Source organism: Parambassis ranga, chromosome 10 (genome assembly GCF_900634625.1).
Source record: "Parambassis ranga chromosome 10, fParRan2.1, whole genome shotgun sequence".
NCBI lineage: Eukaryota > Metazoa > Chordata > Actinopteri > Ambassidae > Parambassis > Parambassis ranga.
In genome coordinates this window covers 15,980,962-16,008,893 of record NC_041031.1, presented here as the reverse complement: position 1 = coordinate 16,008,893, position 27,932 = coordinate 15,980,962, and the positions used below count along the sequence as shown (strand labels likewise).

Below are 27,932 nucleotides of genomic sequence, written 5' to 3'. Positions count from 1 at the left end.
GTGTTCGCAATGGAGGGGACAATGCTGACAGCCGGACAGGAGAAGCCACAGAAGCGGGTGAGGTTCCGTGTGGCTTCAGGGAACAGCGGCCGGGTGCTGAAGGAGATGTTCAAGGATGAGGGGCCTTCAGACTCCCTGGATTCAGACTGCACCAGCAGTTCTGATGCAGAACGGGCCAGTACCCCTTCTACAAGTGGAGATGGACAGGGACACCTGTTTGGATACATGGGCTCCGAGCTGGACGACAGTGAGGGTGAGCCTGACGAACTGCTCATGTACGCAGGGGCCACCAAGGACTGGATGTTCACCACCAAGAGGGTCAACATACTCAGTAAAAATGGGACTGTGCGAGGGGTTAAACACAAGGTCAGCGCAGGTCAGACGCTGTTTGAAAACCTTCCAAATACCAACAGTGTAAGTACATCCGACAGGGTTTATCTGATCACTTCAAATAATCTGCTGCATCACACTGTCGCTTCAATGTTTTCAACACTGGTTTCTATCAGTGTCAAGTCTAGTTACAGGTAGGAGCGACATGTGTGTGTGTTAGCAAGATAAAAGCTCACAAGAGAGGACAAGGTCACAGGCCAATTAAAGATTAATGATGCATTTCGTTAAGTGTTTCAGGAGAAACTAATCAGGTTAATGAATTCCTAGCACTTCGCTTTGTAGTGTCTCAACACTGTGTGTCATTCTGAGGTAACTCCAAGTCTGAGTGCTGATGTAAAGGTGATATAGAATGTCGTATCAAAGACACTACTCCCTGTAAGGTGCAAACACGATGTCCACCAGACCAGATAAAGAGCCTCATCATGATTAAGTCAGATTATTTTTTTCTTTTAGGAGGAAGTTTAAATACTTATCCAGGTAATGCAAATCATGCTGATAGCTTGCTTTGTGATAAAGTATGATTTTATGATTTAATGCTCAAAATGGCTTCACATGCACGATCCTGCAATGCTCAAGATTCCAGCTCCACAGTCACAGCAGCTGCATAATTTACATCAGGACTGTACCTGGTTAAGCAGCAATGTCCCTCCAGCTGTGGCTCTCCAACATCACCATACTCATTGTGATTTTCACCTTTTAATTCTTTTTTTCCCTCGTTCTTGAACCAAAGGTGAAATGGGCCGAGGTTGCAGTAAAATGTGACAAATAATTTGTAAAACATGAGATGTAGTTCACTGAACATTTACGTACAAAACAAAGTCACTACAGGCCTTCACCTCTCATTTGACCTTGGCTAGAGCCTCAGTTTACTCATGAAAGAGTAAGAAATGACTCCCTGAGGCTCATATCAACACATATAAACAGTACAACTCTTAATTTTTAATCTATGCTGCGGTCATACATTTCTGTTACCGCAGATGGAGCTGTCAGTCGAGTTTGGGCGGATTGTCATCTACACTACGAGTTTCCGTGTGGTGAGGACGACCTTCGAGCGCTGTGAGCTGGTCAGGAAGATCTTCCAGAACCACCGCGTGAAGTTTGTGGAGAAGAACATCGCCTTAGACAGTGAGTACGGGAAGGAGCTGGAGGAGCGCTGCAGACGTGTGGGAGAACCTCCTTCCCTACCAGTTGTGTTCATCGATGGACACTACCTTGGGGTCAGTTCTTATTGATTAGGTCAGAATCATGTGCAAGCTCACACTGAACATTACAGACTTAACAGTTTGGGCTTTTTTTCTGCAGGGTGCTGAGAAAATTCTTGGCATGAATGAATCAGGAGAGCTGCAGGATCTTCTGACAAAAATAGAGGTTGGTATTTCACAGTGTTTGCATTACAAATCACACTATGAATAATTGATGTCAAAGATGATTTCCTCATGAATCCAGTGGATTTACACACACTGCTGTTTAATTATTCAAATGTTTCCTTTGCTTTGTAGCACATATAATATTTACGCTCACTGTGGTTATAATCATAATAAGTTAACGGTTTGTATTTGCCCGTTGAGATGAACACAGTGCAAACAACAGTTTCCCCTCATGTCATCAATAACGCATGAGCAAATGAGCGATGTAAAAAATGCATGCACATCAATAGGAGATCAATAATGGAGGGCTTGTTATTGATTGTTCTGCTAACATTTGTCTGCTCACACAGACACAGACAAACACAGATCCTAAAAAACTGTTTCTGTTTCACATGAAGCTGTAAAGATGTCCGGGTGGTTTCTGGGAGCTCAACCCCTCCACCCCAAAAAAAAAAAAAGTCTTCATAAGTGAATGCAAAGAAGCATGATGATATTTACGTCATGTGCTCCAGTCACTGCAGGCTAATAAAAAAATATGCAGCTGTGAAAGGTCATGCAGCCACTAATCAGTGCAGTACTGACACAGACTGTGTGTATTTATAGCTGCAGAAAGAAGACAGAAAGGAAGTTGTACTTAAAATAGTGGTTTGACGTTTTCTTTATAGCTGTTGTTCATTCTCATGTTTGTATGTTAATGCAGCCAGAAAGCTAGTTTAGCAGAAAGACGGGAAACATGCAGAAAGGGCCGTTGTGGCACCTTCTGGACTAGTACTGGACAGGGGATACCTGTTCCCCTGATTCATCACCTACCTCTTCACCAAGGGGCTCAGGGGTCACCATTTGAACAGAGGTCATGATGCCATTGATGTTTTCTTCTAAAGGGGAGCTATTTGTCACAAACTTATCAACCTCCTGTTGAAATTAAAAACAAATTGTCAGTTTTGTATCATCATACCAAGAAAATGTTAGTCAGATTAAAGAGTTAAGTTCATCGGTCTGAATATGTTGTAACTTCAGTTTCTGGAATATTTAAAAATACGTTCTTACCATTTTTAGAGGGTACAGCATCCTCAGACGTGCCAGACCTGCGGGGGCTTTGCCTTCATTCCGTGCCCGACGTGCCATGGCAGCAAGATGTCCGTGTTCCGCAACTGCTTCACGGATTCCTTTAAAGCCCTCAAGTGCACTTCCTGCAATGAGAACGGCCTGCAGGCCTGCGCGAGCTGCAGCCACTGAGGATGTTAAAGTGCCTGAACCAACAACCCAATTTTCCTTTTCAGGACTTTTTACAGGAAACTGAACTGGACAGCGACACAGGCAGTGAACTGCAGCACAGCAGGACTCTTCCTTCACTGCCATTGTTAGTACAAAAAAAGAAAAAAAGACATTTGTAATAAAAATCTGTGAAATTGTGGATTTTGTGTTGTCTTGCTGAATCTCAGTGTAAATCATCATGTGGATGTGTGAAGTCTTTAGATTACAGGACTTCCCTCTCAGGTCTGTAAACACGTCCGTTCTGTCCCCAGGGGAGTTATGAACTAGTTTCCCTCTCTACCTAAGCTTGTTAGTGAATTAGTGAGGAGGCTCCATCGTTAACAATGCTCTCATCACTAATCCCATATCAGACATCAGAACAGGCAGTGAAAGTCGACAGCTCATGTCCAGCCAACAGACAAACTGGAACTGAAAACCCCAATCAAACCCACACACAAGAAACAAACTGAGTGATGTGAAAACACTTCATGTTTCATGTTCAGAAGATAACCCCCCCCCCAAAAAAACAAGCAGGTAGAACAGTCAAAACAAAGAAACGAAACTTACAGCTAACCAGTGGCACAGGGAGCAGATGAGGACTCAGAGAATGACAGAAGGCAGCAGGCATAGGTGAAAACAATCAGTCACAAGGGCAGGAAGTAAACCATATAAAGTAGGAGGTTTTCAAAATAAAAGAGACAACATTTCAACTGAAAGCCAAAGACCATGGCAGCACTTTCAAATCATAAATATGGACTCTTGGGGGGAGTCGGTGTCCTGATCTCAAAATCACAGATGCCTCGGACTGGGAGCAGAGAAAAAGGTCTTTGGTGTTCACTGTCAGGTCAAATGACTCTGCAGTATACCCGGCACCTCGAAGTCTGTGTTCAAAATGGCAAATTAAAAATACGAGGGCACATATTTGAATTCATATTCATGCATTTTAGTGCCTGAATCGTTTGCACATTTCTCTCCACTGACAAAAGTCTCACACACACACACACACACACACACTTAAAGAAATCAATACAGCTGTAAATAATGCAGTAATGCTTTAAGTATTTATTTATTTTTACAAGTACAAATGCATACAATTACAGAGTGACCTCAGCAGATAGACCGCTGGTTGCTGTCTGCATTACAGTATAAAAAAGCAGAAACTGATCAAATGTCAGAACAGCAGTGAGAGCGGTTCAATGTGTTTTCTGGTCATTTACATATATTTTTTGGAATCAGATGCTTATCTGTGTGAATTATGTCAAAACCCACAAACTGCAGGATCAAACAAAAACACAATAAATTAAAAAATGATTATCTCAGTGTTGGCTGCAGAGATTTATCCTGATTAATGCAACCCACGGCGAGCTGCATGTGCTCCAGTTTTCTTTACCCCAAAAATCCATTTCCACTCGCGATCACATGCAATGTTTTTTAACACGGATGATGTCATTAGTTGGCCGCCATCCACGGGGTCAGGGAGACGCAGCGGCCGAGCAGCACAGCTCTCTGTGCTGTCATAGCCCTGTACAATGCTGCTTGAACATGATTAGACAAGGCAGCACTGTAAAGAGGCTAAAAGCACAGAGCAGGGTGGTGGTGATGGTGGTGGATGCTCATCCGCCATGAAGACTTCCTGCCATCACACACACACAACCTGGATTATTCTAGATGCTGCTGCTCCTGTGATAATAACCAAATCGATCATTTAGTATAAAAAAAACAATACAGACACGTTGTTATTGATGAGAGTTTGTGAATGGGTGATGAGAAGTGATTACACTGCTGCACAGAATCTCATTTCTTGAGGACTGAGGGGGGGTTTAAGGGTTTTGTAACCACAGGCTGGTGATGATGGGGAGGCTTCATGAAAATGAGACCCCAACTGTGCAGGTTTACTGCGCCCCCATCTGTGGGCTGCTGGGGACGAAGACGAGAGGAAAAAAACACAGGATGCTTCGAAAATATCAAAAATACTTAAAAACCAGCCACAAAAAAATCTAATGAGTAATGAGACAGAATCATAGATGTGATGTGCAGGAGGGCTGAAGGTGTGTGTGTGTGCTGATCAGACGTGACAGACGAGTCTCATTCCTTTTCTAATAATGAGCCGAATCAGCCTGAGGATCTGATTGTTTTAATCAACGTGCACAGGCGACCCTTTCTTTTTTCCCTCTGTGGACGGGGAGACATGAAAGGAAACAGGATGGGCAGTGGCACTGGCACTTGGGAATGGTATGACGAGACATGACACTGATATGCGCGCAACACCCAAAAATGTTAACACAACATTCAATGGTCAAAAACCTGCAATGGTGTTCGTCCGCACTGTCTCCTCTCTCCGGGTCTCGGCGAAAATTTATTTCAGTCGAGTAGTCTAGCGTGGTCCGGCCGCGGTGCTGTGCGTAATGTTTTGAATGGTCGGTCAATGCGCAGACTGGTTGGAAATGACTGTTTTTATTGACGTCAGCGCACAGGCTAGTGCCCTCCTCTCTCATCCCCACAACTGCACCATCTAATGGACTTGGGTTTACATTCCAGTCAACCATGTGAGCTTCAAACTGGAAGCGGAGCTCCAATTAAAAAACAGAAAATATGCAGTCCAGAGCGCCTTTCACGGTGTGCGTAAAAGTCCTCAGAGCCGCAACCTGCAAGGTCGAAAAGCAAGAAGCCCCATATCCTCTTAATATGATCACACATGGCAACAAAAATCAAGGCATCTATGACAGACACGGAACGAAAAATAATTTAATAAATTATTTCAAATTTATTCTCCAGGTCCTTCAACAGCGGCACTATCTTTATCACCAACTAGTTTAAGTATTAATACACATATCTGAAGTCCAAACACAGATGAAATGACTGAGGCCAACCTCCAGAAGCAGAATAAAGATGATGGAATCCAGGTGCTGCAGCTTCTGTGAGCTTGTATGCTGACAATGAATGCAGAAGAAGCAAAAAATAAAATAAAATAAAAAGCACAGTCACTGTTGTTTCATACAGATAATTCAGCAGAAACACCGAACAGATGATTCAGCACACGCACTGTACAGCGATGACTGTAACTGGTGGGTTAAAGTTGGCGGCTGTAAGAGGAGCTTGACGACACCTGAAACAAATGCAGCCGTTTCATTTGTTTGGTTTGTCGTTAATACATAGACCACGTATTTATTTACACATGGTGGAGAAGAGGCATGAACATCCCTCTTCTTCTTCTTCTTCATCTTTGGAACAATCAAACACGTGTACATTATTTGGATGTAAAGATGACCGTGGCCAATAAATGCTTCATAAATATAACCGTTATTTTCATCTTGCCTTCATAATATCACAGAAACGTGATGAATTTATGACTTTACTAGAGTTTCTATGCATTTAGTGCTACTTTATCACTCATCAACTCTATTATGCAAATCAAATAAACATCTCCATAACACAATTTAATCCGCATATTCTTCTGTAATAGCAATAAAACCTATTCATCAGAATTTCTGGGAAGCTGCAGCATCATACCACCATCAGCGTCTGTTTTTTTACATTAAAAGAAAAACAACAAAAACTAGTAGCTGTTTAAATAGAGTCTGGATTAAACATGTAGTTCTTAAGTTTCCTTTGTGCTAATAAAGGAAACACTATCACTGTGGCTCAAGCATAGCCGTAACATCTAGTAAGTGATACTGGTCCTGTGCTTTTGAAACAGACATGACTTCAACCAAATCTGGGCATGTTCACGGAGGAATGTGAGTTCAAGCAAACAACCAGAAGAGTAAGATTGTAACAGCTGTGTGTGAATTTTTACTGAAACTTGAAAAGAAACTAACAGCAGTCCTCAAACTATCCTCAGAAACACTCACACCTGAAAGCTGATCTCTGGCGGGGAGAACTCACAGTGTCACTAAAACTGCTCGAGCACTGTCGATTCTGGAGTATTCTATGGTAAGACTGGATGAATTGTGCAGGTTATGTTTGTGTGGTGGTCAGACAGGGAGACAGATTGTGGAGGCAGGCTTAGCCATCCTTTCACCTTCTTCTTTGTACAGCAGGATGGTTCCTCAGCGGATGCCAGTAAGTGTTATAGGATCTCCAAGTCTACATGACGAACCTCTGGGTTACGTTGCTGTGGAGGCACAAAAACAGAGTTAGACTCAAAGCTGGCGTATGTACATCTAATGCACTGAATTATAGTGTAAGAACTTTCTCTGTTGAAGCATCAGTACCTTGAGCTCTTTCTCCAAGCGGTCCACCTCAGCCCCCAGAGTGTCGATGATGTTCTCTCCATGTTTCAGCATAAAGCTCTCCAGCTCCTCAGGGGTCTTCACCTGCTGAATGTCCTGCAGAGACAAACATCCACTGTAATCTGTCTTTTGTGCTCAGGGTATTTACTGATGGTGGACATTTATCCACTCCAGCCTTAATGAGCGGTGAAGTACACTTAAAACCCAGATGGAAAGGCTAATTCCTGGTTTTCTTTTGGCTCAGTGCTGATGTGTTTGTTATAGTCCATACATATATTGTTTACTATCTATACCTATTGTTTCTGGGAAAAGTTCGGGTATTTATCAAGGAGGGAGGAAGAGTACTTACATTGAGGATTTGGTCAATGTCTTGTTTTTCCAGATAAGACCGTGTCACCACTCGGCCATCAAAATCAACTTCAGCCTTGAAGCGCACTTTACTCAGCCCCATATCCGTGGCCTTCACATCATGGATGGCCCTGCTCACAACGACGCCAGAACATTTCAGAAAACATTCATCCAGAATTAGAATTAAATGCAGAATAAAACTGGTTAGATAGTTAATGTTCATGCCTTAACGCAAAGCTTGTCCCTAACACTGCATGCTCATAAGACTGAGGAATTAAACTGGATCACTGCTCTGCTTTGCATACAGCCGACCATGGGGACAGTTGCATGTCAAGTCCAGTAAATATCGGGAGGTTTATTTTAAGCCTTTTAACATTAACAGACCTCCATGTTTGACCAAGTCACATCTGAGATCAACAAGACCTTTGTGTTTTCATGAACACTGGTAATGGTGTGTGTGTGTGTGTGTGTGTGCGTGCGCACTGACCTTACGGCAGGGTCGTTTTCCAGGAACTCTGTAAGCTTCTGCACATGCTCAGCCTGTATTGAGCGTCCCAGCAGGGCCTCTGTGTTTGTGTAGATGAGGAAGGCTGAGACGGCTCCCAGCAGAGTGCCCACGCCGAGAGAGCCCAAACTGTCATAATACGGGTTACCTGAAGCAATCAGCAAACTGTGATTTAGTGCCAGCATTTAAATTAGACACTGATAAAATCAGCAATAAAATAATAATAAACTGAAGCGTAGATACAGAAACTGAGGAAGGAGCATGCACATCCGTTCACCTGTGAGTGAGGTGAGCCCCATGCAGCCAGCAGCCATAATGACTCCTAACACAGCAGCAGCATCTTCCAGCAGCACCACATTAGTACTGGGGTCCCGGCTCTGCATTACTGCACACATGGAATGACAACAATGCAACATTTTACATAAATATTCTTTACAATGTTCAGATTGTGTTGTTTTGCTCTCTGCTACTTTGTCTCACTATAGCCTGTCTTGTTACAAGCTGCAGCCTGAAGGTGGTGCTGCCTCCACATGGAAATCCCATGAAAGTCAAGGCTCAACAGAAGCAGAACCTTCTTTATGTTAGCACACCTGATAACTCCTACAGGACACTGACTGAACCTCCACCAAGTTGTAAAGTGGATAGCTTGATGCCTGGCAAGAAGGATTTGTTTGATTTCTGAGATATAAAATCTCATTAGACTAAGGCTGCTAAGCAAAACAACCAAAAACTATGCAAATGAGATTAAAAAGCAAAACGTGGTATCCCTCAGAGTACCTTCACATATAATATAAGTCAAGGCTGTCAGTGACAGAGAGAGTAAGGGGATATACACTAAATGCATTTGTTTTAGTGAGTCAAACTTAGTAGTTACCAAATGTGGCAGCACTTGACTTTGTACATTTATCAATACTGGGATTACTGATCAGAAACTCGTTTGGAAAAACAATCAGAGGATAATAAAACTAATGTTTTAAATAAATGTAAATCTAGGAATCCTGTTCATCAACAATTAAATCATATGTAATCATTCAGGAGAAAGGGCTGCAGGCATCAACACATACACCGAAAACAATGTCTCCTGTACTCACCATATTCATAAAAAGACAGTCCGTTCTGGTGCGCGCTCTTCTTTATCTCATTGATGGCAACTAGTAATGTGGCTGAGAGACAAAAACAGAAAAAGAAATATTAGTACAAACTGCAAAAATCGAAAGATCTTTCAGTTGATTATTATAACTCACCTCCTTCTGATACCAGAGAGCCTCCCAAAATACAGTACGCCTGTAACACAGATACAGAGTTGTTACGTTGGATTTTTTTTTAAATCATTCATAATTTTTGAAATGCAGACTAGAGTCCACAAAGCTGCTCACCCATAACAAAGATTCAATGGGCTCTGGGTGCAGTAATCCCATGATGCCATGGTACCAAGAGAGGCCTGCTCCCATCATAAAAATGCCCACACCGCTGATGAGGGAGGCGATGTAGCGCATGTTGGTAAAGCCGTACCTAAAACACACAGAACTCTATTACAGCTGACACTAATTTAAAAAAGTTTAGTTAGTTCTCAGTTCTGCTTTTTGCATGTACTGAATGAACGTAAATAAGAGTTATATTGGAACATAAACCAAATGTGACTTTTATTTCATTTTGCAAGTGATTTTTGACGTAATATCAATAGCTGCAAACCTGTAAAGCAACTACAATCTACTTTTTCTCTTTGTGTGTATTGCTTACGGGTGCACAGCGTCTGGGTTGCGGACGGACTGGCTGATTCCCAGAGCGAGCAGGGCCTGGTTGCACGTGTCAGCCAGAGAGTGAATGGCTTCAGAGAACATGCTGGCTGATCCAGTATAGACCCAAGCCAGGAGCTTGAAGAAGAAGTTCAGCCCATTGCTGAGGACAAAGAGAAGAAAGGAATGAATCCATCATCTAAAGCATGACTTTGTTACAGAGCTGGATTTATCAGGCAGTCTGTACTGAACATCAAAGCACATTTTAATTCAGACAATGCAAAAATGTCACCAACCAAATGAATTAACTATGAAGCCAGATATTTGCAGAGAATCTTCTTTTTTAATGTGCTACTTCTAAATTACTCCAAGACCTGACCCCTCCGGTGAGTCTTTCTGTATAATCTGGGTGCTTCATGTGACTGCATGTGCCTCTAACACAATCATCCTAATCTAATACACCACAGGGCTGCATGTGATACAAAGTTTCGGTTCCTGGCACACTAGTCCTTGAATCTCTCGTGTCAATTAAAATTCTCAGTCATCCAGGCCATTTTCATTCAAGAGCTTGAAGAATGGCAGCTGGATTTGTTGCAGCTAAGCAGCCCTGCTTCAAGCCCTTCAAGAGACAAGTATCAAAATCACAATTACAATTACTTTATAATTCACACACAGTGTCTCCAGCATTGTGTGTGTAGTAACCCTGCAGAGAGCAAACCTCCATTCCCTCTCTAATCCTTGCCTACTGTGTGTATGCATGTGTGCTACAGCTCGGTAAAGCCACTGAGTACAGGGAGGCATAAAAGCAAAAACAAATGGCAAACAGGAACTTACATGCAAATAGCAACCATGACAACCTTCCCTGGGCCTTGTAGAAATGTTGCCCTCTTGCCTGATCGCGGCTACATGAAAAAAAAGATAGGAATGAGTTTGCAAGCAGATAAAAATAAAACACGACTTCTATTTTCGGCCAGTTTAATAACAACACAATGTTGCTGATAGAATAAACAAACATGGGGGAAATGTAGACATAATAAACAATAAACAGTTGTCAGTACAGTACAGTACAGTAGATGTTATCTCACAGGGCATGCAGGAGGATACTCTGCCAGCATAGTATAGAATATACCATGACATACCAGACCAGTGCCAAACAGTACAGTCACTGAAATAACATCAGCATCGTACAGTAAAGAGAGGGGCGTGCATGAATGTCAACAGATAATGACATTGTCATATACATGCAGTAACCTCTGCAATGGGGACAAAGGTCACACAGACACCACCTGGTGTTATTAGGGTACAGTGTTGTGTGTGTCTACTTTACTTTCTCTTTCACATTGTAGCATGATATGGAGTTTGTGGTCATATTATCCAAGAAAATAGCAGCAACAGAGGACAAAGTGCTCACCTTAGTGTTTCCCCAGAAGTCTTTGTATTCCTTCAACAGCTGCTGATTGCGAAAAATATCTGGAGGACAACACAAAGAGAATTCATAGACAACTCATAGAAAAAAAAATCAATCACTGTCCAAGTAAAAAGCTTAATGACTTTATGGTGAAGAGTTAAATGATATGAACAAGACCACCCATCACATATGAAGCTACAGCTAGGGGCTGTTAAGTTTAGCATAGCATTAATACAGCTCTGTCTAAAACTCACAAGACTCAGTAATGACCTTCTGCCAGGCCCTTTCAGCTTTTGCGTTTCCATTACAGTGCAGGATCCCTGGACTGATGAAGTGATGTATAGCACAAGCTAACAAAGCGTGCACTTCCTGGTTGCTATATTTCTGTTTTACATTCTTTTATTTGTGGCTATTTTTAAATGCCACTTGTCTTCTGTTTACATCCTAGTTTATTTGTATGGGAACCTGCTGCAGGTAGGGGTGTCATTTACTTCCCTGAAAACAGTTTAGTCATCTACATTAGAAAGTTAAAAAACCACATATTTTCCAAAATGTTAACCTTGATTTAAGATCAGAAGTGCCATCACCTATTCACAAAGAAGCACATGCAGCAAGAAAAAATGCAAACCTACTTTCTTGGTACTCTCTCTCCACCTCTTTCCTTCGATCTCTTTCCCGGGCGAGAGCTTCATGACTTCCCCATACATCTAGTGCTCTAATGGTCACAGAAAGTGAAACAACTGGAGTGAAAAGGGTGATGTGAGAAATTATTAGTTGTAGAACATACATTGATGTATTCTCAAGAGGTGTAAAATATAAAGGTTTAACACTGACTTGGCCTCCACGTCTGACCGCAAGAACACAGTGAACGCCTCTGTGTCGTCATGGGGGCTGCGCCTTCTGATCTTCCGGAGTTGTTCCAAATCGCTGTGAGGTGAGAGGGTAAGACCAAGCTTAGGCCAGTGTTTAATGAAGGTATGCTGTCTTGTATTAGCTAATCACAACAGCACGCTTACTTATTACCCCAAAGGAATTTGTGGTCTGGTTGCAGACAATGTGCAGCAGCTATATTGGGGAATAGAAGTTACCTTGGTTTGAGGCAGAACTCATTCATGGCTCTGACTGCAGTGATAAAGTTGTTCTGAGTGTACTTGGCTCCATATTCCCTTTTCTTCAGGACAGCCCGAACTGCATTAGACAATAAAGAAAGGGTTAATGTTACCTAGAGTTCCAATAGAACCACACAATCATTCTAAAGATACAACAAATAAAAAGTCTGCTAAAACAAATTATGCATAATATGGAAGACAAATGTCGCCACTTACCTTTTACCTGAATGATCTCAGCTTTAGTTAGCCCCTTCGGGATTGAACCTATGATAGTGAAAATTTGAGTTTACATCCTAAATCTCAAATAAACCCAAAGTCTTTATGAAGACTTAATTATTCGTATCAGTGTGTGCAAACCTGTTGAAGCTGGGGTGGCTTTAGCTGCATCTGAAACAACCTTTTCTGGTGATTGAGCATCACTTGATGGTGATTTTGGGGGACCATCTTTACTGTTGCCAGATGTAGAGTAGTAGTGGACCTTTCCCAGCCCCAGAGAAGTCACACGGCAGTCTGGAAGACTCAACCATAAACCGTGTATGCCTCCACTCTGCCAACCTGTGCAACACAGTGTGATAATAGTTTAAATCAATATCAGAGAAGAAAACACCACAGCGAAGAAACACAGATGAAACTACTCACCGTAGCACGAGGGGGACCTCGGGGACCGCTGTGACAGACACAACCTGTGCTGCAAGGAGACCCTGCAGAAGACATGCCATGGTCTGTGGGCCAGGCTGAGGAACATCCTCGCTGTCGCGGGGCTCGGTACCGAAGTGCAGGAATTTGCTGTAGAGTCACAGATAGCTTGAAAACTTAACCCTCTTCAGAGATTAATTCCTCGGAAGTTCAAATAGTATCATCAAGACGCAACTTTAGCACGTTTATAGCGAACTCACATAATAACACAGACTACATTTTTAGCCACAGTAAAGTTGTTATCAGAGAGCGATTCAAATAATACATTCGCTCCAGCCGGCTAACAGTAAGAGCAGCGGCTCCGGAGCTACTTATTCAGCTAAACTAGCTAGCTAGCATCGTAAGCTAACATTACTGGCTTCCATAAATAACAACTGCTGTACAATTTACAACTTTACCCCAAACCAGCAGCAACTGACATTCGGATGATGATAATCAAAATAGCCGATACCTTTCTATGGTGAGATTTGTTCTGCATAATCTATATCCATTTTGAGAATCTATGGCCAAACTGACAGTAACACCGCTACGGACGTGCGGTAAAGAGCTACAAACAGACACACGTGACCCGTGACATCCAAGTGACGTTACGTATTCTCGTGAGAGCAGGCCTAGACCCAATACAAAGTGGGCATGTATCGCGATATTCTGCAAACCGCTGCGCAAACAAGGTCATCAGAGTTTTGTCGTCTTCATATTTTGAAAAGTAGAAAATGTTGTAATATTATGAAGATATAAAAACGAAACATCTGAAGACAAGAACAGTATAAAGTCAGTCACCTTAAAGAATAGCCTGTGAATATTCCAAATGAAGGGTCCGAGGCTGGAATAATACCATAAGCTTATGAGAAGCACAGGCTGTTTGATTTGAATGTGGAAACGTAGTATACAGCTGAAGGATGATTAATATGACAGATACAATGCTTAAAATCTGATAAAGACTACAAACGTGGCTGCTTTGTATGCGTCTTGTGTGTCAGCCTGTTACCATGGTAACAGCCCTGCCTGCCTGCCTGTATCCATGCCAACCTGAATGTTTATCAACTGTATCAGCTCTCTGTCCCCCTCCTAATGCATTTCCAACGTAAAAACACCCTCTAAACAACTGCTGTTTTTGTCCAAACCGAAGCCTTCAGACAAAACATATGGACGCCATGAGAATCACAAGAAGTTGCTCTACAACACAGTATCATTTTATGTCTATGATGTCAAAGATGTGGAGATGGCAGCGAGTTAGAAAATATGGCTGCTCTGCTTCTCTGTTTTTGGTTTTACATTATGTCTTAATGGAAAAATGACCGGCACTCTCCCCAAACAGCTGGCTGTACAGGCAAAACGGTTTGGTGTTCAGTTAGATGGAAGGTGCAGGCCTGAGAGCAGGTTAGAGAGATTTTTTTAGGCTTCTCCTCAGCCTCTCTCCACTCTGAGTGATGACATCATCCACTCTGGCTCCCAACATTCCACACAATACACACTAATGTTAAACTCAGAAGAGACCTCAAAAACCACTCCAACTTTAAGAGCCTGGCGTGCGGAAACATCTTGTGAGCGTTTTAAGACTAAAATGGAGTCTGTACCTTGAAATTTGTAGGAGATACATTGGCAGATGACCCTCGTTGAAGGGCTCTCTCATAGACTTCAATGTTAAATGGCTTTTGAATTTTTATTTTTTTGAAAACGAAACATATTTGAACAAACTCAAAAAAAGCTGAACAGAATGATGTTTGAACGGTTGCTGTAGCTGACAGCATGTGGAACTAGTTAAATGCCAAAGTTGAAGGTGGTTTTGAAGGCTCCTCTATAGGCTCCTATGTTAAAAATGATGCTTAATATTTGAAAAACTATAATTTTTGGAAAAAAAACTTGAAATTGACCCGGTATGAGATGAACATTTTAATATTTGAATGGTTGAAATTGGTGAATGTATGCTGAAGATATGCTGCGCCAAAAGAGAATAAGAATAAGAAAGAAAGAGGGTGAAGAACAAGAGTTCAACAGTCAAACTAATTGCTTATTCTTTGCTATCAAATAAATGTAGAAAAAAAATGCAATACTTTTTAATTATAGTTTCATAATTGGAAAAAAATTAACCTAAATAAAGGTTTTACAATCTCCTAAACTGTTTTAATTTAATTTACAATTTTAAGATTAAGATTTACTTTATTAATTCCTGTGGGGAAATTAAGCAATTAGGATGGGAATGTAACCCAAACATTGGAGCACAAAACACAAAAGCAAAAGGCTTATAATGAAGAAAAAGAAATAATTCCACCACTTAAGAAAAAACCCTGCAAGTTTATTGGATCTTTAGTACAGTACAGGAGATAAATGCCTTGACCTGCTTTGGTAATGAAGAGGTGCCATAATGAGCAGCAGTGTTTCTAATATTCATCTGACAAATGACTAACAAATCAAACACATACATTAGGGGAGAGGTCTTTTGACTTCTCATGTGATCCCTTGACAACAATACCTGCAGATCAATCACCTCCATTTTACAATTACTAAAATGGAATCCAGAGTATTCAATCAATAATCAGACCCACAGTACAGATTAATAAGAAGGCCATAACTCGGTCCTGGTCCATTTAGATAAAAATAAAGAAAAAAAAAAAAGTAAAACACTGTGCACAAATAAGGTCACTAAATGAGAGAAAATGGAAGTAAGTAGTTTCATAAAGCAAGTTGTCAAGCGGGAGAGCAGTATGGAAGAATCCCTGTCCTGGTATGCTTGTCTGGGATGCTGATTGTGTAAGAAAGCAAAGGGAGGATGACTTTATGTTCGCTTTAACGCATTGTGACAAACTCCTCGGATGAGGTGGGGTGAATGGCAACAGTCTTGTCAAAGTCTGCTTTAGTGGCGCCCATTTTGATGGCCACAGCAAATCCCTGCAGCATCTCATCGCAGCCAAGGCCCTGCATGTGCAGGCCCACCACCTGGGGAAAGACACAATCAGGTGTTGTAAAGAGTTATAAAACAGTGTGTGGTTATAACAGTATGTAGAATATAATTATCTGAATTACAGATTCTTTCCCCACTGTTAAACTCAAACTTGTTCCAGAACTACAGGCCCTTACAGGCATACTCCGAATACTGGTAAATGTCTGCTGCTTCCTTGTATTACAAATGAGGTTTCCAACGACAAAAATTGCATCATGTGTTTCTACAATTATTGCAACAACTGTGTTGCATTCATCTTTGCATCAACAGTCCACCTAAACACAAGCTTGCAAAATCCTGATGCGAAGAAACGACTGGTGCTTTTATTCATCGTCTGTTTTTTCTGCGGTGTTTAGATACTCAGATATTACAATGTTTCCGTAACACAAATAACTTAAAGCAGGATCAGATCTTTATTATTATTTGAGTTATGTGCACTTTAGAAATCTTTTAAATCTACTTTCACTGTGTAGTTGCTGTCTGTGGACACCTCCTACCTTCTCCTCCTTGCCCACACACACCAGCTTCATGATGCACTGGCTCTTCCTGCTTGTGATTGCGTGATACATTGGAGTGAAAGACGTCTTGTAGACCTTCACATTCTCCTTTCCTCTTGATTTAATAGCCTCCTCTGTAGTGAGAATATGTAAATAAATGCAAGCAGGTGAGTCTTTCAGAGTAATGCAATAGTTCCATTAGATGATGACTGTAAGGTGCAAACTGTGGTGTGAAGTGTATATTTCCAGATTTACAAAGCAGCAAATTGGAACATTTTGAACAGTTGATCTCTATTTATTTTTGTTACAGCTGTACTCACCCTCTGTGAGGCCCACGGTACCGATGGGTGGGTGGCTGAACACCACTGTGGGAATGCAGGAGTAGTCCAGCTTGGAGTCTTTCTTGCCCTCAAACAGTCTGTGTGCCAGCTTCCTGCCTGCAGCAATGGCAACTAACCAGACAAATGATATCACATCAGTGTGTTCAGTGCAACAATACCGGAAATGAAAACACTATATAGACACTTCCAGTGACAGAAAAATAGAAGTTCAAATTGTCATCAGTGAATTTACTCCAAAACACCTGTCATGAAATCATTAAACTCTTTGGTCCTTCCTACCAGGTGTGAGAAGAGCCTTGCCACAAACATCCCCTACAGCATAAATCCCCGACCGACTGGTGTTCTGGAACTCATCCACAATGATATGTCCTCTGTCATCTGTATCCAGACCCTAATAACAGAAAGAGAAACTCTTTTATAGTGTAACAAATCAGAGATCACAGTTTTTCCAGATAAACTTCATTAATGTAGTGAAAACAACCTTGTCTAAGATGACCTACTGGACAATTTTGAGGACAGCCTTTTTTATGTTTTGGCTGTTCTCCCACTTACTGAAGAGTGTTAACAGCACAAAGCAAGCTGAGCAGACTTTCTGTTTACAGCAAGGAACAACAATGCCTCATGCTAACCTGTGCAGGAATACATGTGAACTAGAACACACTGCTTTGACGAGCCATTTATATTCTCCTTCATGTAAAACATCAGCCAGCAAAAATGAGAGTAGCTCATTTCTTACTTGGTGATTTAATTTTTTAGTCCACCAGCTCCTGTGACAGAGCAAAAATAGCCGGAAGAGGGCTTTGACTTAACCCTGACTGTCCTGCCTCTTTAATCTCTCATTAATAGGCCTGGTAACCTTGAGCTAACAAACACTTCATGGTTGCCAGAACCTCTAACAAACAAAGCTGTTATGTGACAGCTGTCTAGTCCTATTCCCAGATTACACTTATCACTGGGTTAGGATGATCCAATTCATAGTTTCTTTTTACATAATGAAGTTAGTGTCAACACTTTTAAACATTGAGTTCATGGGTGAGTTTTTTTAGGATAGGAACAATTTGTGCTTAAGAAATAAAAGTCAAACTGGTCTGCAGTGATGCTATAGACAAGAAGCCAGGATGAGGGCACAACAAATAAACACTGGCTCACTCCCTCTGCAGACAGAGCCACTGACTTCCACTTTACTTTGTACAAAGACAAAAAATAATCATGGTAAATTATGTTTCTGTCTATGTAGCTTGCATGCTTTAACTGCTGCACATTAAGTCTACAGAAGCTATCCTGAGGAGACCCTTCAGGAGCAAAACTATTACCATCTCGCCGGTGTTCAGTCCATATGTGTTTGGCTGTCGGCCAATTGCCCAGAGAAGGCAGTCCACTTCCTGGATGGTACCGATCCTCTCCTCGTCGTTCTTCTTCTCTGGGTCTTTGGTGACGACTGTCACCTCCAGGCCCCGCTCTGTTTTACTCACAGACTTCACCTGAGAGTTCTTCCACATATCCACACCAGTGTTTTGCAGCTCTTTGGTACAGTTTGCACTTATAAAGGTGTCAAAATTCCTCAAAACCTACAAACAGAGAATAGATGGACACTTCTGTTAGTGTGTGGTTGCAACACCACAAAAAGAGCCTAGTGTGTGGTTTACAATGTGATTCTGTGTGCTCCTCTTACTCCGGTCTGTCTAATTATAAGGGATGTTTGAGAGCCCAGGGTGGACAAAATGCCTGCCATCTCCACCGCAATATAACCAGCACCCACAACCACACTGCGCCTGTCAGGACGACAAAAGTCTGAATGACAAACGTTTCTGATGAACCTGTCCTAAATAAAAATTAACGAGATTACATAAACATCATACTTTGGCAGGGTTTCAAGTTCAAAAAAACCATCACTGGTAATGCCCAGACTTGCTCCTGAAATTATCAATAAGAATAGTAAGCAACATTAAATAAACAAACTGCTCAGGCACAGAGCGGAGCTGCACAGTACAGCTCAGTACAGTGAAGTCTTACCTGGAACTTCAGACTCACTCAAAACAGAGGGCTGCCCTCCAGTGGCAATGAGGATATGAGGAGCAGTGTACTTTCTTCCATCGACCTCCACAGTGGGTTCAGGATCACTTGTGAACCGGGCATGACCTTGAATGATGTGGATTTTAGCCTGAAATGGAGCAAGAAGCAGTTTCTAAAACAAATTATCCATCCTAGGTTGTGATGCACTGACAGAATAATGTGAACTTGCCTTGTCAAGATTGTTGCGATAAATGCGATTGAGGTGACTAACATATGTATCCCTTTTGGCCTTAAGCATTCTGTAAACAAACAAAACACACATAAACTTAGAAGTATTGCTTCACACACACATCATAAACCATGCAGTTAATAGTGCATCATTCAGCAGCAGTTAAGTCTCTTCCAGAGACAGCAGGTGGACCCAGGCACAGCTCTGTGAACCAGCCCTGTCGTCCTTGGTGTCCCAAACTAACCTTTCCTCATGTTGCTCTGTGTCACTCCCTCTAAAGCCTTATCATTAACAAACATCTTGACTCGACCGTGTTGTCCACAAAAACAGGGAAGTGGGTAAAAGTTAAACAACACAAATGCAACCGACTGAGACATTGTGCTATGAAATGAATACGACTTTGTTCCCGGAACCAGCATAACTGCTCACAGAGGCGTTCATTGTGGCGGCATGAAAACAGTGAAAAAAAAACACCAACAGAAAGTTGAACTTACTCCCAACTGAAACGAACATTTCCAACGTCAAAGCCATAATCATTGTGATCATGCAGATATTCAGCGTGAACTGCTGCATTCCACATAACCTGTGGACAAATGGAAAGGCACAGTAAAACTAGAGAAGATTCACTGCTACTATTATAAAATGACAAAGACGAGAGGAAACTGTACCTTCTTAGGGACGCAGCCAACATTGACCTGGAAACACAAAGAGAAAGCAACTAATTCAGTGACAGCTGTTAGATGGCCTCTGAGCACATGTTAAGGTCAAAGGAAAACAATTAAGACTAGAGCGACAGAGGTCTGAACATTATTTACACAGTGCAAAGCAGTACGTTGCCAGAGTCTGTGTCATTAACCAACAACTTCTTCCTTAGAGATTGAAAAAAAGCCACTAATAAAATCCTTTCATAACTACAGTCAGCTTAGAAGAACCAGGCTGATATGGGTTAAAACTTATTAAATATCACAGAATACATGTGTTTAAGTGATCAAAATACATGTGAAGTGAAGAACAGACAAACTACAATGTGACCACTTCAGAGTAAATAACTTGTTTTGTTAGTTTTAGATCGCTGTGTGCTTGAAATCATCAAAACATTACACAAAATAAATACATACGGCTCTACACTAACAAAAACCTGACATATTCTGTAGAACAGAAGACGTGCAGTTTGAATGGACATTGACAAAGCCATTCTGAGGATCAATATGTTCATTCTAATCTTTATGAGCTTACATCCTCACTGAGTAATGACTCACATCTTTGTCTTTGACCAATCAACAGAACAGCTTCATGATAAATGAAATGACACTCATATATAAACAGTGACTCTGCGTCTGTCTGCACATGGAAACATATGATCTGCCACACTGTGTGCACAATATAGTGTTTCCGACGTCACACTTGTTTTTGGTCATTATTATTGAACAAATGTGTTTTTACTCTGATGTTAGCATCAAGGTTACAGGGCTGCTTCGCTGCTTCAAACTTCTAACAAACACGATGTTTGTGGTACAAAAAGAAATTCCACAAAAGGAGTCCGGAGGCTTCGCAGTGAACCGGGCAACTGACGTGTGTGAAAGCTGCACAGGCGACATTACAGTGGAGGGGGTGGATAACAGTGTTTTTATATTGTTACTCACGCAGGTACCTCCGAGTTTGTGACTCTCGATCACGGCGGTAGACGCTCCGAGCTCCGCCGCCCGCCGAGCCCCGGCCAGACCGCCAGACCCGCCGCCGATCACCAGAAAGTCGAACCGGGTTGTCTCCCCTCCTGCTGACGAGTCTGAAGCCATGCTGCGGCGTAAAACTGCGTGTCTGCGAAAAGACGAGAAAAGTTGCTTTCTGCGGACAAACCAGCAGGGAGCTTGTGTCCAGGTTAGCTGGATTAATATTGCCATAACCAGGAAGCTAGCAGAGGGTATGTGTCAGACAAACGGGGAATGGGAGGGTCAAGAGAAAGCCACTGCTGTGTCATTATGAATCGCAACAATGGTGTGTAAATCCCAGAAACAGGTTTCACAATAGTCATGGTGATCCTCACATGAGCTACAGTATGAGGGCTACAATAACAGGTGTACACACCAGAGCATCTGCAACGGTAATCTGAGCCTAATCTGAGGAATTTAGGCACTGCTGCCTCTTTAAACACTTTATTTAAACTGCGGTCAGGAGGGCGTTTAGACGCTATTCAAAAAAAAAAGTGCAAGCTCATCACTTTATCAATGATGCTGTCACAAACATAAATCACTCACCTTGGTAGTGGCAGTGAAACTGACATAGTGGAAAGAAGTCTGCAGATCCTCGTGAGCGGCATGTTTTCATTTGTTTTAAGGTGTTTTATTGAGCGTCATCCACGGCGTGCTCTTGTTTATCTCTCGCTGGGTCTCAGTCAGCGGGGGTCTGTGTTTGACTATATAACATCACACACAAAAGCTTCAAAGCACTTCCTGTGTCAACTGCGTGAGCTCCTGCGGATCCCGACATGTTTAGATAAACAACGGCGATAAATCCGCGGTCTGATTGCTGTTAACACGAATACAAATGGTGCCATTGCCATTTATTCAGAAAAATGTTTAAGATTAACAACGCGATGGTGGAAGTGGTCATCTTTGACGGCGTGGATGACGTTGATGCTCAAAACATACGTTGTTTTAGTAGCAGGTTAACGTAAAGCCATCCCAGCAAATATAGGAGCTCTACGTATGATTTTTCAGGAATCGCATGTATGCTGCGCTCATTCAGCAAACTGTTATGAAAAAAACAACAAAACAGCAAAAAGTCAAACTTCCGGTCTGAATTTTCAAAATATAATTATACGCTACATTATTATAAGAAACAGCATCCATCAAATGGCTTTTTTGTCCTAAACAGCACGATTTTATGAAATATGGAACACACCACGGTGGTATAATATTAGAAAAGTACGAGAGTTTAACTTGCTGGAGTGGTTTTATTTTTCCTCCATGCTCTTATTTTGAAAAAGCAGCAGCTACCTTCCGGAATTCTTTTGCTTGCTATTGATGGCTAACATCAAGCTAACCCGAAGCGGCTCGGTTGGCTGCTTCGACCACCGTTAGAATCATCTTTTAAAGAGGGATTTTCATTTAATGTGTGGATTGGGAAACTATATTACCAGCTAAAAGGCAGTTTCACAACAACCGAACCAGGTATGTGTGAGAGATTTTACTCGTTTGCAACCGTAAACAGTTTTGATTGGGGGCCGTCGTCTTTACTATCCTCCCTGTTGTGTTTAGTAAGGGCCTTTTCCTCACAGTCAAAGGGAGACAGGTCGAGACAACAGTGGGAAAATTAAAGTACAGGCCATTGGATTCCATTGCATAATGAGATTTTCTTGCTTTTGAATTGTTTACAATAGAACAAATGGCAACGAGCGAAAAAAATACTGCATGGGGTGTGTGTGTGTGTGTGTGTGTGTGTGCGTGCGGGAGGAGGGGCTTTGAGGGCCTCTCAGCAGTGTGTTCTGTAAGGTTAATTTACTGATGGGAAAACGTATTACCTGCCTTTTACAGGAGAGAGACGTCTTTGTGTCAGTTCGAGATTCTACAACCGTGAGGATTATACTCTGGACATCAAGTGAAGATGGATGTTCTCTGCACTGTATAATCGCAGCCTTTGAATTGTGAGACCTACTGCCTGATGACCAGGAGACCTCTCCACTCACTATGAAGCCTGTCAGCTATCAATGCATACCATCTTCTGTGAATGGTGGGCATCCGACTGTGGCATTGGATCGTGTAGTTACCACTTCAAACGTGATGTGTTGTGAGAAATGTGGCTTCGCTTCTACGGATGCTGCTGTGTTCGGGAAGCACATGATGGAGCATACAGGAATGCGGTTCTACTGTTTTTACTGCAACAATGTCTCCTTCAGTGAGGCAGAATTAAATGAGCACCTGAAGCAACACACTTCAAAGTATCCATTCAAATGTCCTCACTGTGGACAGGGTTATATGAGGAGGCTGTGCCTTGTGAAGCACATTGACCGCCTGCATAGTAAAAACGTAAACCAAGGACCCGCTAAACCTGGCATGACAAAACATCCTCAGGTCCCGGTCTCCAGTGCCTTAACAAGCGTCCCCACTGCTGATCCACCGTCATATCGACCATTTGTGCGGGTGACATTACCGACCCCAGGTGCACCTGCTGTCAGACTTGGGAAAGATGAACAGAGAGCAAAAACACTGGACACAAATGTCTCGAGTACCACCAATGGTAATGCACAACTTGTGGCTCCTATGAATGGTCTCATCCAGCACAACAGAGCTCTAACGGTTTCACTGCCAGAGGAAGTGACACTTCCTGCTGGCTGCTTGGTTGAACTTGTAGAGGTAAAAACTGTCAACGGGACAAAGGAGCTAAAGTTGAGGCTCGTCTCTCAACAGGAGAATGAGTCAGTAATAAAGGACTCGAGGACTGTCGTTTCTCAAAACACTGTACTTGGAAAGCCATTATCATCCACAGTAAATCATCCAAACACAGCAAGGTCTATGAGTACAGGCACGTGCACACTTAACAGGAAACAGTGTGAAACAAATGCAGCGGATCGCCCTGCTGTCTTGCCGGTCAGTATTTCCAACAACCCCCAAAATCTACTGCGCAAAGAAACGATTGGATTGAAACGAACATCACAAGAAATAATCAACCTGGAGTGTAACAAAGTCATTCCAGTCAAGATTCCCAAAAACAACCTTAATTCAGGAAGAGAAGGAAGTAGTGGGATAAGAGTTACACCACCACTACCTGGGAACCATAATGCTGCTCCTATGACGGTTATTTCCAACAGAGGTACCAGCAGGTTGAGTGCTCCCCTACATCCAGACAGCATGGGATCAAGTGTTTCTCAGAGAATGGTGGATGAGAGAAAGAATTTAATTCCTGAGCATTCCAAAAGTATCCCACCCAGGAGGGTCAGTGAGACAAAAAACAGTCCCTGCGACCTGTCAGTGGCTGTGAAGCTGGAACCTGAAGCAAACTGCCACAAGACCAGCATCACTCCAAAAACAGTGTCCCTTACCCATCAGAGTGTGAAAACAGCTTCTCCCTCCTTGAATGTTCCCATAGCTGCACCTCTCCAGGGGAGAGCTCCAGCAACTTTAGCTAGTAAGGATAATACTGCAAACCACTCTTTTTCACAATCCAGGACCCTAAACAAGTCTAAATACCCTGGACCTAAAATACCATTCCTTTATAATCACACAAATTCAAAAGTCCCCACTTGGGCGCAGGAATGCAAACCTACTGAGGGGGTAAAAGAGGCAGATGTGTCAGAACCTGAAAGCTTCCCTGTCATCTCCTCTGTATTCTCATTAAGCCAACAGACAGAGGATGTCCAAGGGTCCATTCAGCCACTGGTTATGGCTTTGCGGGGCATAGTGATGGACAAAAGTAAAAGCTCTGGCAGTGCAGGTCAAGATCACATTAAGATAATAAACAGTGCAGAGCAAGTCGACAAGCCTCCAACATCAGGGCACTGTGCTGAGGTGGCCACACAAAATGGCTCCTTCACTCATGAACTCTTATTGACAGACAAGACAAGTCAGTCTTTAAAAGTAGAAGAGGTTGATACAGGTATTCAGCCCCCTTCTGCACCGATCCATGAGCATATCCATATTAAGGAGGAAAAAAGTAACCCTACACCAACAGACAATAATAAATGCAGTCCCACACCAGCATCGAAACCTTCAGCAGAAAAAGAATCTAATCAAATCTCACCTGTAGAGATAACTGAAGCTGCAGACACTCTGCAGCAAGTGGCCAAAAGTGAGCTGGATGTCCCCCTAAAGTTCCCGACCGTGTCTCTGAAAAGAGTGCAAGTAGGTGTGTGGAAAAAAAGCAAGAAGGGCCTGAAACTTAGAATATCTAAATATAAACCTCCAGCAGTGCTGTGCAGTGTGACTGATTGCACTGTTATTTACCTGATGCCGCTGAAGGTGGACCAACCGGTGAAGCGACCAGGTCCGAACCAGCCGGTGGTTGTGCTCAATCATCCAAAGCCCCGCATCTCTGTACAGGGAACAGGAGCAGTCAGTTTTTCTGACACAGGAGCCTCTGAAGTGGTTCCAAAGTGCCAAATTTTAAAAATGAGACTAAGCAAAGTGATGGGACAGAAGTATGAGGTGATGGGATGCACGGTTAGAGTCTTTCCATAAATGTATCGGACTGTACCTCAGTGGATTCAAGCGTGCATTCATGGGGATAAAAAGTATTACAAAGGAAAGATGTTAACTTCAAAACCCGACAGAAGCAATTATTTTCTTTATGGGAGCATCAAAAATATGGACATTTAAGTATCGACGAACACTGTCTTGTATGTATTATATGGAATATACGAGTGCAATGAAATATTGACAGCTTTGGGTCATGAAACGTGTGTGTGTCTCTACCCCAGACCTGTCACAGCAGACATTTGGACCTGTCGCAGTAGGAAAGCCACAAGTTTACTAAAGATGTGTCACAGTAGCCATGACAGTGAACCAGCATGCACAAAGGCTGGAATGCTGCCATCAGAAACACACCTGTGATTTCCTACCATGACGGTATGTCTGCTGTGAAAAAGGACTGTTGTAGTTTGCAGGCAGTAAAAAATATAGAAGTACTGTTTGAGAAACTAGTAGATCCATCAAAGGCATTAATGCATGCTGTCTATTATTTAAGGATACGTTCTTTTATTTATTTTTCATTTTTAACACTAATATTTCATCTTCCATCTAAAATGAGCGCAGTACACCAGTGAATGATCAGAAAGGTAGTTCTTGATGAGTCAAACCTGACAACGCAGGAAAGGAAACAGTGTCCAGTCCATGTTAAAATGTTTTTCTGACAGCATCACTAGTTCCTGAGCTCATGATGGCTCATTTTTTTTAGGCACTTCAACCAAATGCCCTTCAGCTCTGACAACTGCGTACTGCCTGAAAGGCCTGTCCAAGTTCAAAGACAAAAAATTTGGCCTGAAAAATATGGCTCCTTAGAGTGTCTGTACAGTATCAATTAATTTTGTTGTGATGCTTCCAGACAATCTTTGTAAACTTTACAAGTTGGCATATTACCGGCACCAAATTGTGTTTTTCAAAAGGTCATCACTGGTATGTTGGGCAAATAAAAGACCAAAAAGCCTCTACAAAAGTGTAAATAATTGAATGTAGGCATACGCTCCTGTAGGTTATTGTGTTCAGTTTGAATATCCTGTAAATCACTGGGTGTTGCAGAGGTGAGAAGGTTTGTGTGATGTTAATGTGAAGTGAAATTTCAGAGTTTTACCACCGGTATTATGGAACGTGTCCCTGCTTAACACTAGTATTTACCACTTTGCTGGCCACTCCTAGTGATGATCTGGTCAGAGCCCAGGCAGAAAAATTAGAAAGGTGAAGCTGCTTCATTCAAAAGGTCAAAATAAAATTGTCAATAAATAGAAACAGCTAAACTACACTAATCCCTGCAGGGAACTCACTTTATTACAATTTGAAAGTGTTGTCAATTGTCATACAATTTCCCCAGACTTCAGAAGTCTGGAGGATCATAGTCTCCAATGACTAAATTGTGCCACAAAGAGATGCTTTTTATTGTACAGTCTTGTGTCTGTATTTTAAATTCTATTTCAATGTATCTTAAAGTGTTAGCACTAACATATTCTGTATCAAGCCTGCAGGTAGTTACTTTGCTTTCTCGGCTGACACAAAGAGCTAGATAAAAGCCCGCCAAGCTGGTTTATTACTGCTATAGAAAGAAAGCCATGTACATGTTTATTTTCTATGTCCTTGCCTGTGATGTTTAAAACCTGTTGTATATTTTTCATAAGCATCAAACATTAACAGATTTCTGCGCTGATGCATTGTAGATCTGTTTCTCTACTCATGTCAGCACCTGTGTTTGAATATAATCCCAATGTATGAGGTGCTAGACTGAAAATTAGATGTATAGACTTTTGGTTTTTATTGTGTATATACATTTTTTGCCACACTCAGATTTTACTGTGTATATGAAAGATGATAACTGGTGTTCATACTCAGTTTGGCCTCCTCCACCCACTCTTTTGATGTGCTTTACTTTCCTGTCACTGCAGTCTGGAGCTGCTGTGACGTCTATGTTTCTGAATGTTTTACTTTGTCTTTTCATTCATTCATTCATTTGTGCAAGAATTAGACACGTTTAAAGTGTTCTGGATTTTATTATACGTACTGTTAACTGTCATTGTTATGTTTTTATAATAACATTTGTGTATCGTCATCAGTTTTTTCTATTAAAAACAATGTAAATATTAAACTTCTGTGGCCTATTCCTGCTTTTTGCTTGGGAGCATTAACTGCAGAACGTGTTTTTAATCATCATAAACATCTTTGGTATTTTGATTTTCTGATAGAGGCCTGTCTTATTACATTAACCCACTTAATCAACTAGCTATATGTCTTTATATCATTTTATAGTATCAGTAGGAAATGCTGATGTACAAACAGAAATAATGACAGCATGCCTTGTCAGCAGTTTAACCATGAAGATCAATATATTGTAGACGTGATAACAGTGCTAGCTATAGTTACTGCTTGCTAATCAGGAAAAATGGACGTAGCAGTGTATTTTATGTCCTACATCTATTATTACATTATTAGTTTTTTATGACATTGCTGACTAGCTGACGAGCCAGCTACTGTCGGGGTGAAATCCCCTGCTTTTCTTCTGATCAGCGCCCCAAATTGGTTTATGAGGAAGGAGCGGATATATTCTGGTCTCAAGATTACAATGTATTGGCAGATTCTTAGTCACAGTGCTCTGGGTTGTTGCAACACAGAGGACAAGGCAAGAACAACAAAGAACAATGCAGCAACAACTTGACATAGAATTCACGCAT

The 27,932-nt window shown here is 41.8% G+C and overlaps 4 protein-coding genes across 6 annotated transcripts; 2 read left to right on the top strand and 2 right to left on the bottom strand.

Moving 5' to 3' along the window:
* The first annotated feature begins 9 nt into the window (after positions 1–9).
* grxcr1a (glutaredoxin and cysteine rich domain containing 1 a) lies at positions 10–2,993 on the top strand. Its single transcript, XM_028416958.1, has 4 exons — positions 10–414; positions 1,368–1,607; positions 1,693–1,758; positions 2,814–2,993. Exons 1-4 carry the CDS (start codon positions 10–12, stop codon positions 2,991–2,993), a joined length of 891 nt encoding a protein of 296 aa, XP_028272759.1.
* A 2,749-nt stretch (positions 2,994–5,742) lies between these two features.
* Positions 5,743–13,616, bottom strand: slc30a9 (solute carrier family 30 member 9). Its single transcript, XM_028417025.1, has 18 exons — positions 13,497–13,616; positions 12,989–13,135; positions 12,707–12,904; positions 12,566–12,613; positions 12,329–12,428; positions 12,075–12,167; positions 11,873–11,955; positions 11,244–11,302; positions 10,667–10,734; positions 9,837–9,995; positions 9,473–9,608; positions 9,341–9,380; positions 9,188–9,259; positions 8,374–8,481; positions 8,079–8,244; positions 7,593–7,722; positions 7,226–7,339; positions 5,743–7,125 (listed from the first exon to the last, which is right to left on the bottom strand). Exons 2-18 carry the CDS (start codon positions 13,092–13,094, stop codon positions 7,081–7,083), a joined length of 1,725 nt encoding a protein of 574 aa, XP_028272826.1. The 5' UTR covers positions 13,095–13,135; positions 13,497–13,616; the 3' UTR covers positions 5,743–7,080.
* Positions 13,617–15,320: 1,704 nt separating this feature from the next.
* Positions 15,321–21,742, bottom strand: gsr (glutathione reductase). Of its 3 annotated transcripts, XM_028417017.1 has the most exons (13): positions 21,322–21,742; positions 20,710–20,884; positions 19,735–19,761; positions 19,561–19,649; positions 19,067–19,136; positions 18,838–18,985; positions 18,684–18,738; positions 18,497–18,596; positions 18,138–18,392; positions 17,104–17,215; positions 16,804–16,935; positions 16,484–16,617; positions 15,833–15,982 (listed from the first exon to the last, which is right to left on the bottom strand). In XM_028417017.1, the coding sequence occupies exons 1-13, from the start codon at positions 21,381–21,383 to the stop codon at positions 15,833–15,835; spliced, it is 1,509 nt and encodes a 502-aa protein (XP_028272818.1). In that variant the 5' UTR covers positions 21,384–21,742. The 3 variants fall into 3 exon arrangements, with proteins under 3 accessions (XP_028272817.1, XP_028272818.1, XP_028272819.1); XM_028417016.1 differs by lacking the exon at positions 21,322–21,742 and having other exon boundaries at positions 15,321–15,982; positions 20,710–20,967; XM_028417018.1 differs by lacking the exon at positions 21,322–21,742 and having other exon boundaries at positions 20,718–20,854.
* Positions 21,743–22,093: 351 nt separating this feature from the next.
* Positions 22,094–27,349, top strand: znf518b (zinc finger protein 518B). The gene is made up of 2 exons (XM_028417015.1): positions 22,094–22,236; positions 22,600–27,349. Exon 2 carries the CDS (start codon positions 22,753–22,755, stop codon positions 25,237–25,239), a length of 2,487 nt encoding a protein of 828 aa, XP_028272816.1. The 5' UTR covers positions 22,094–22,236; positions 22,600–22,752; the 3' UTR covers positions 25,240–27,349.
* Positions 27,350–27,932: the final 583 nt, after the last annotated feature.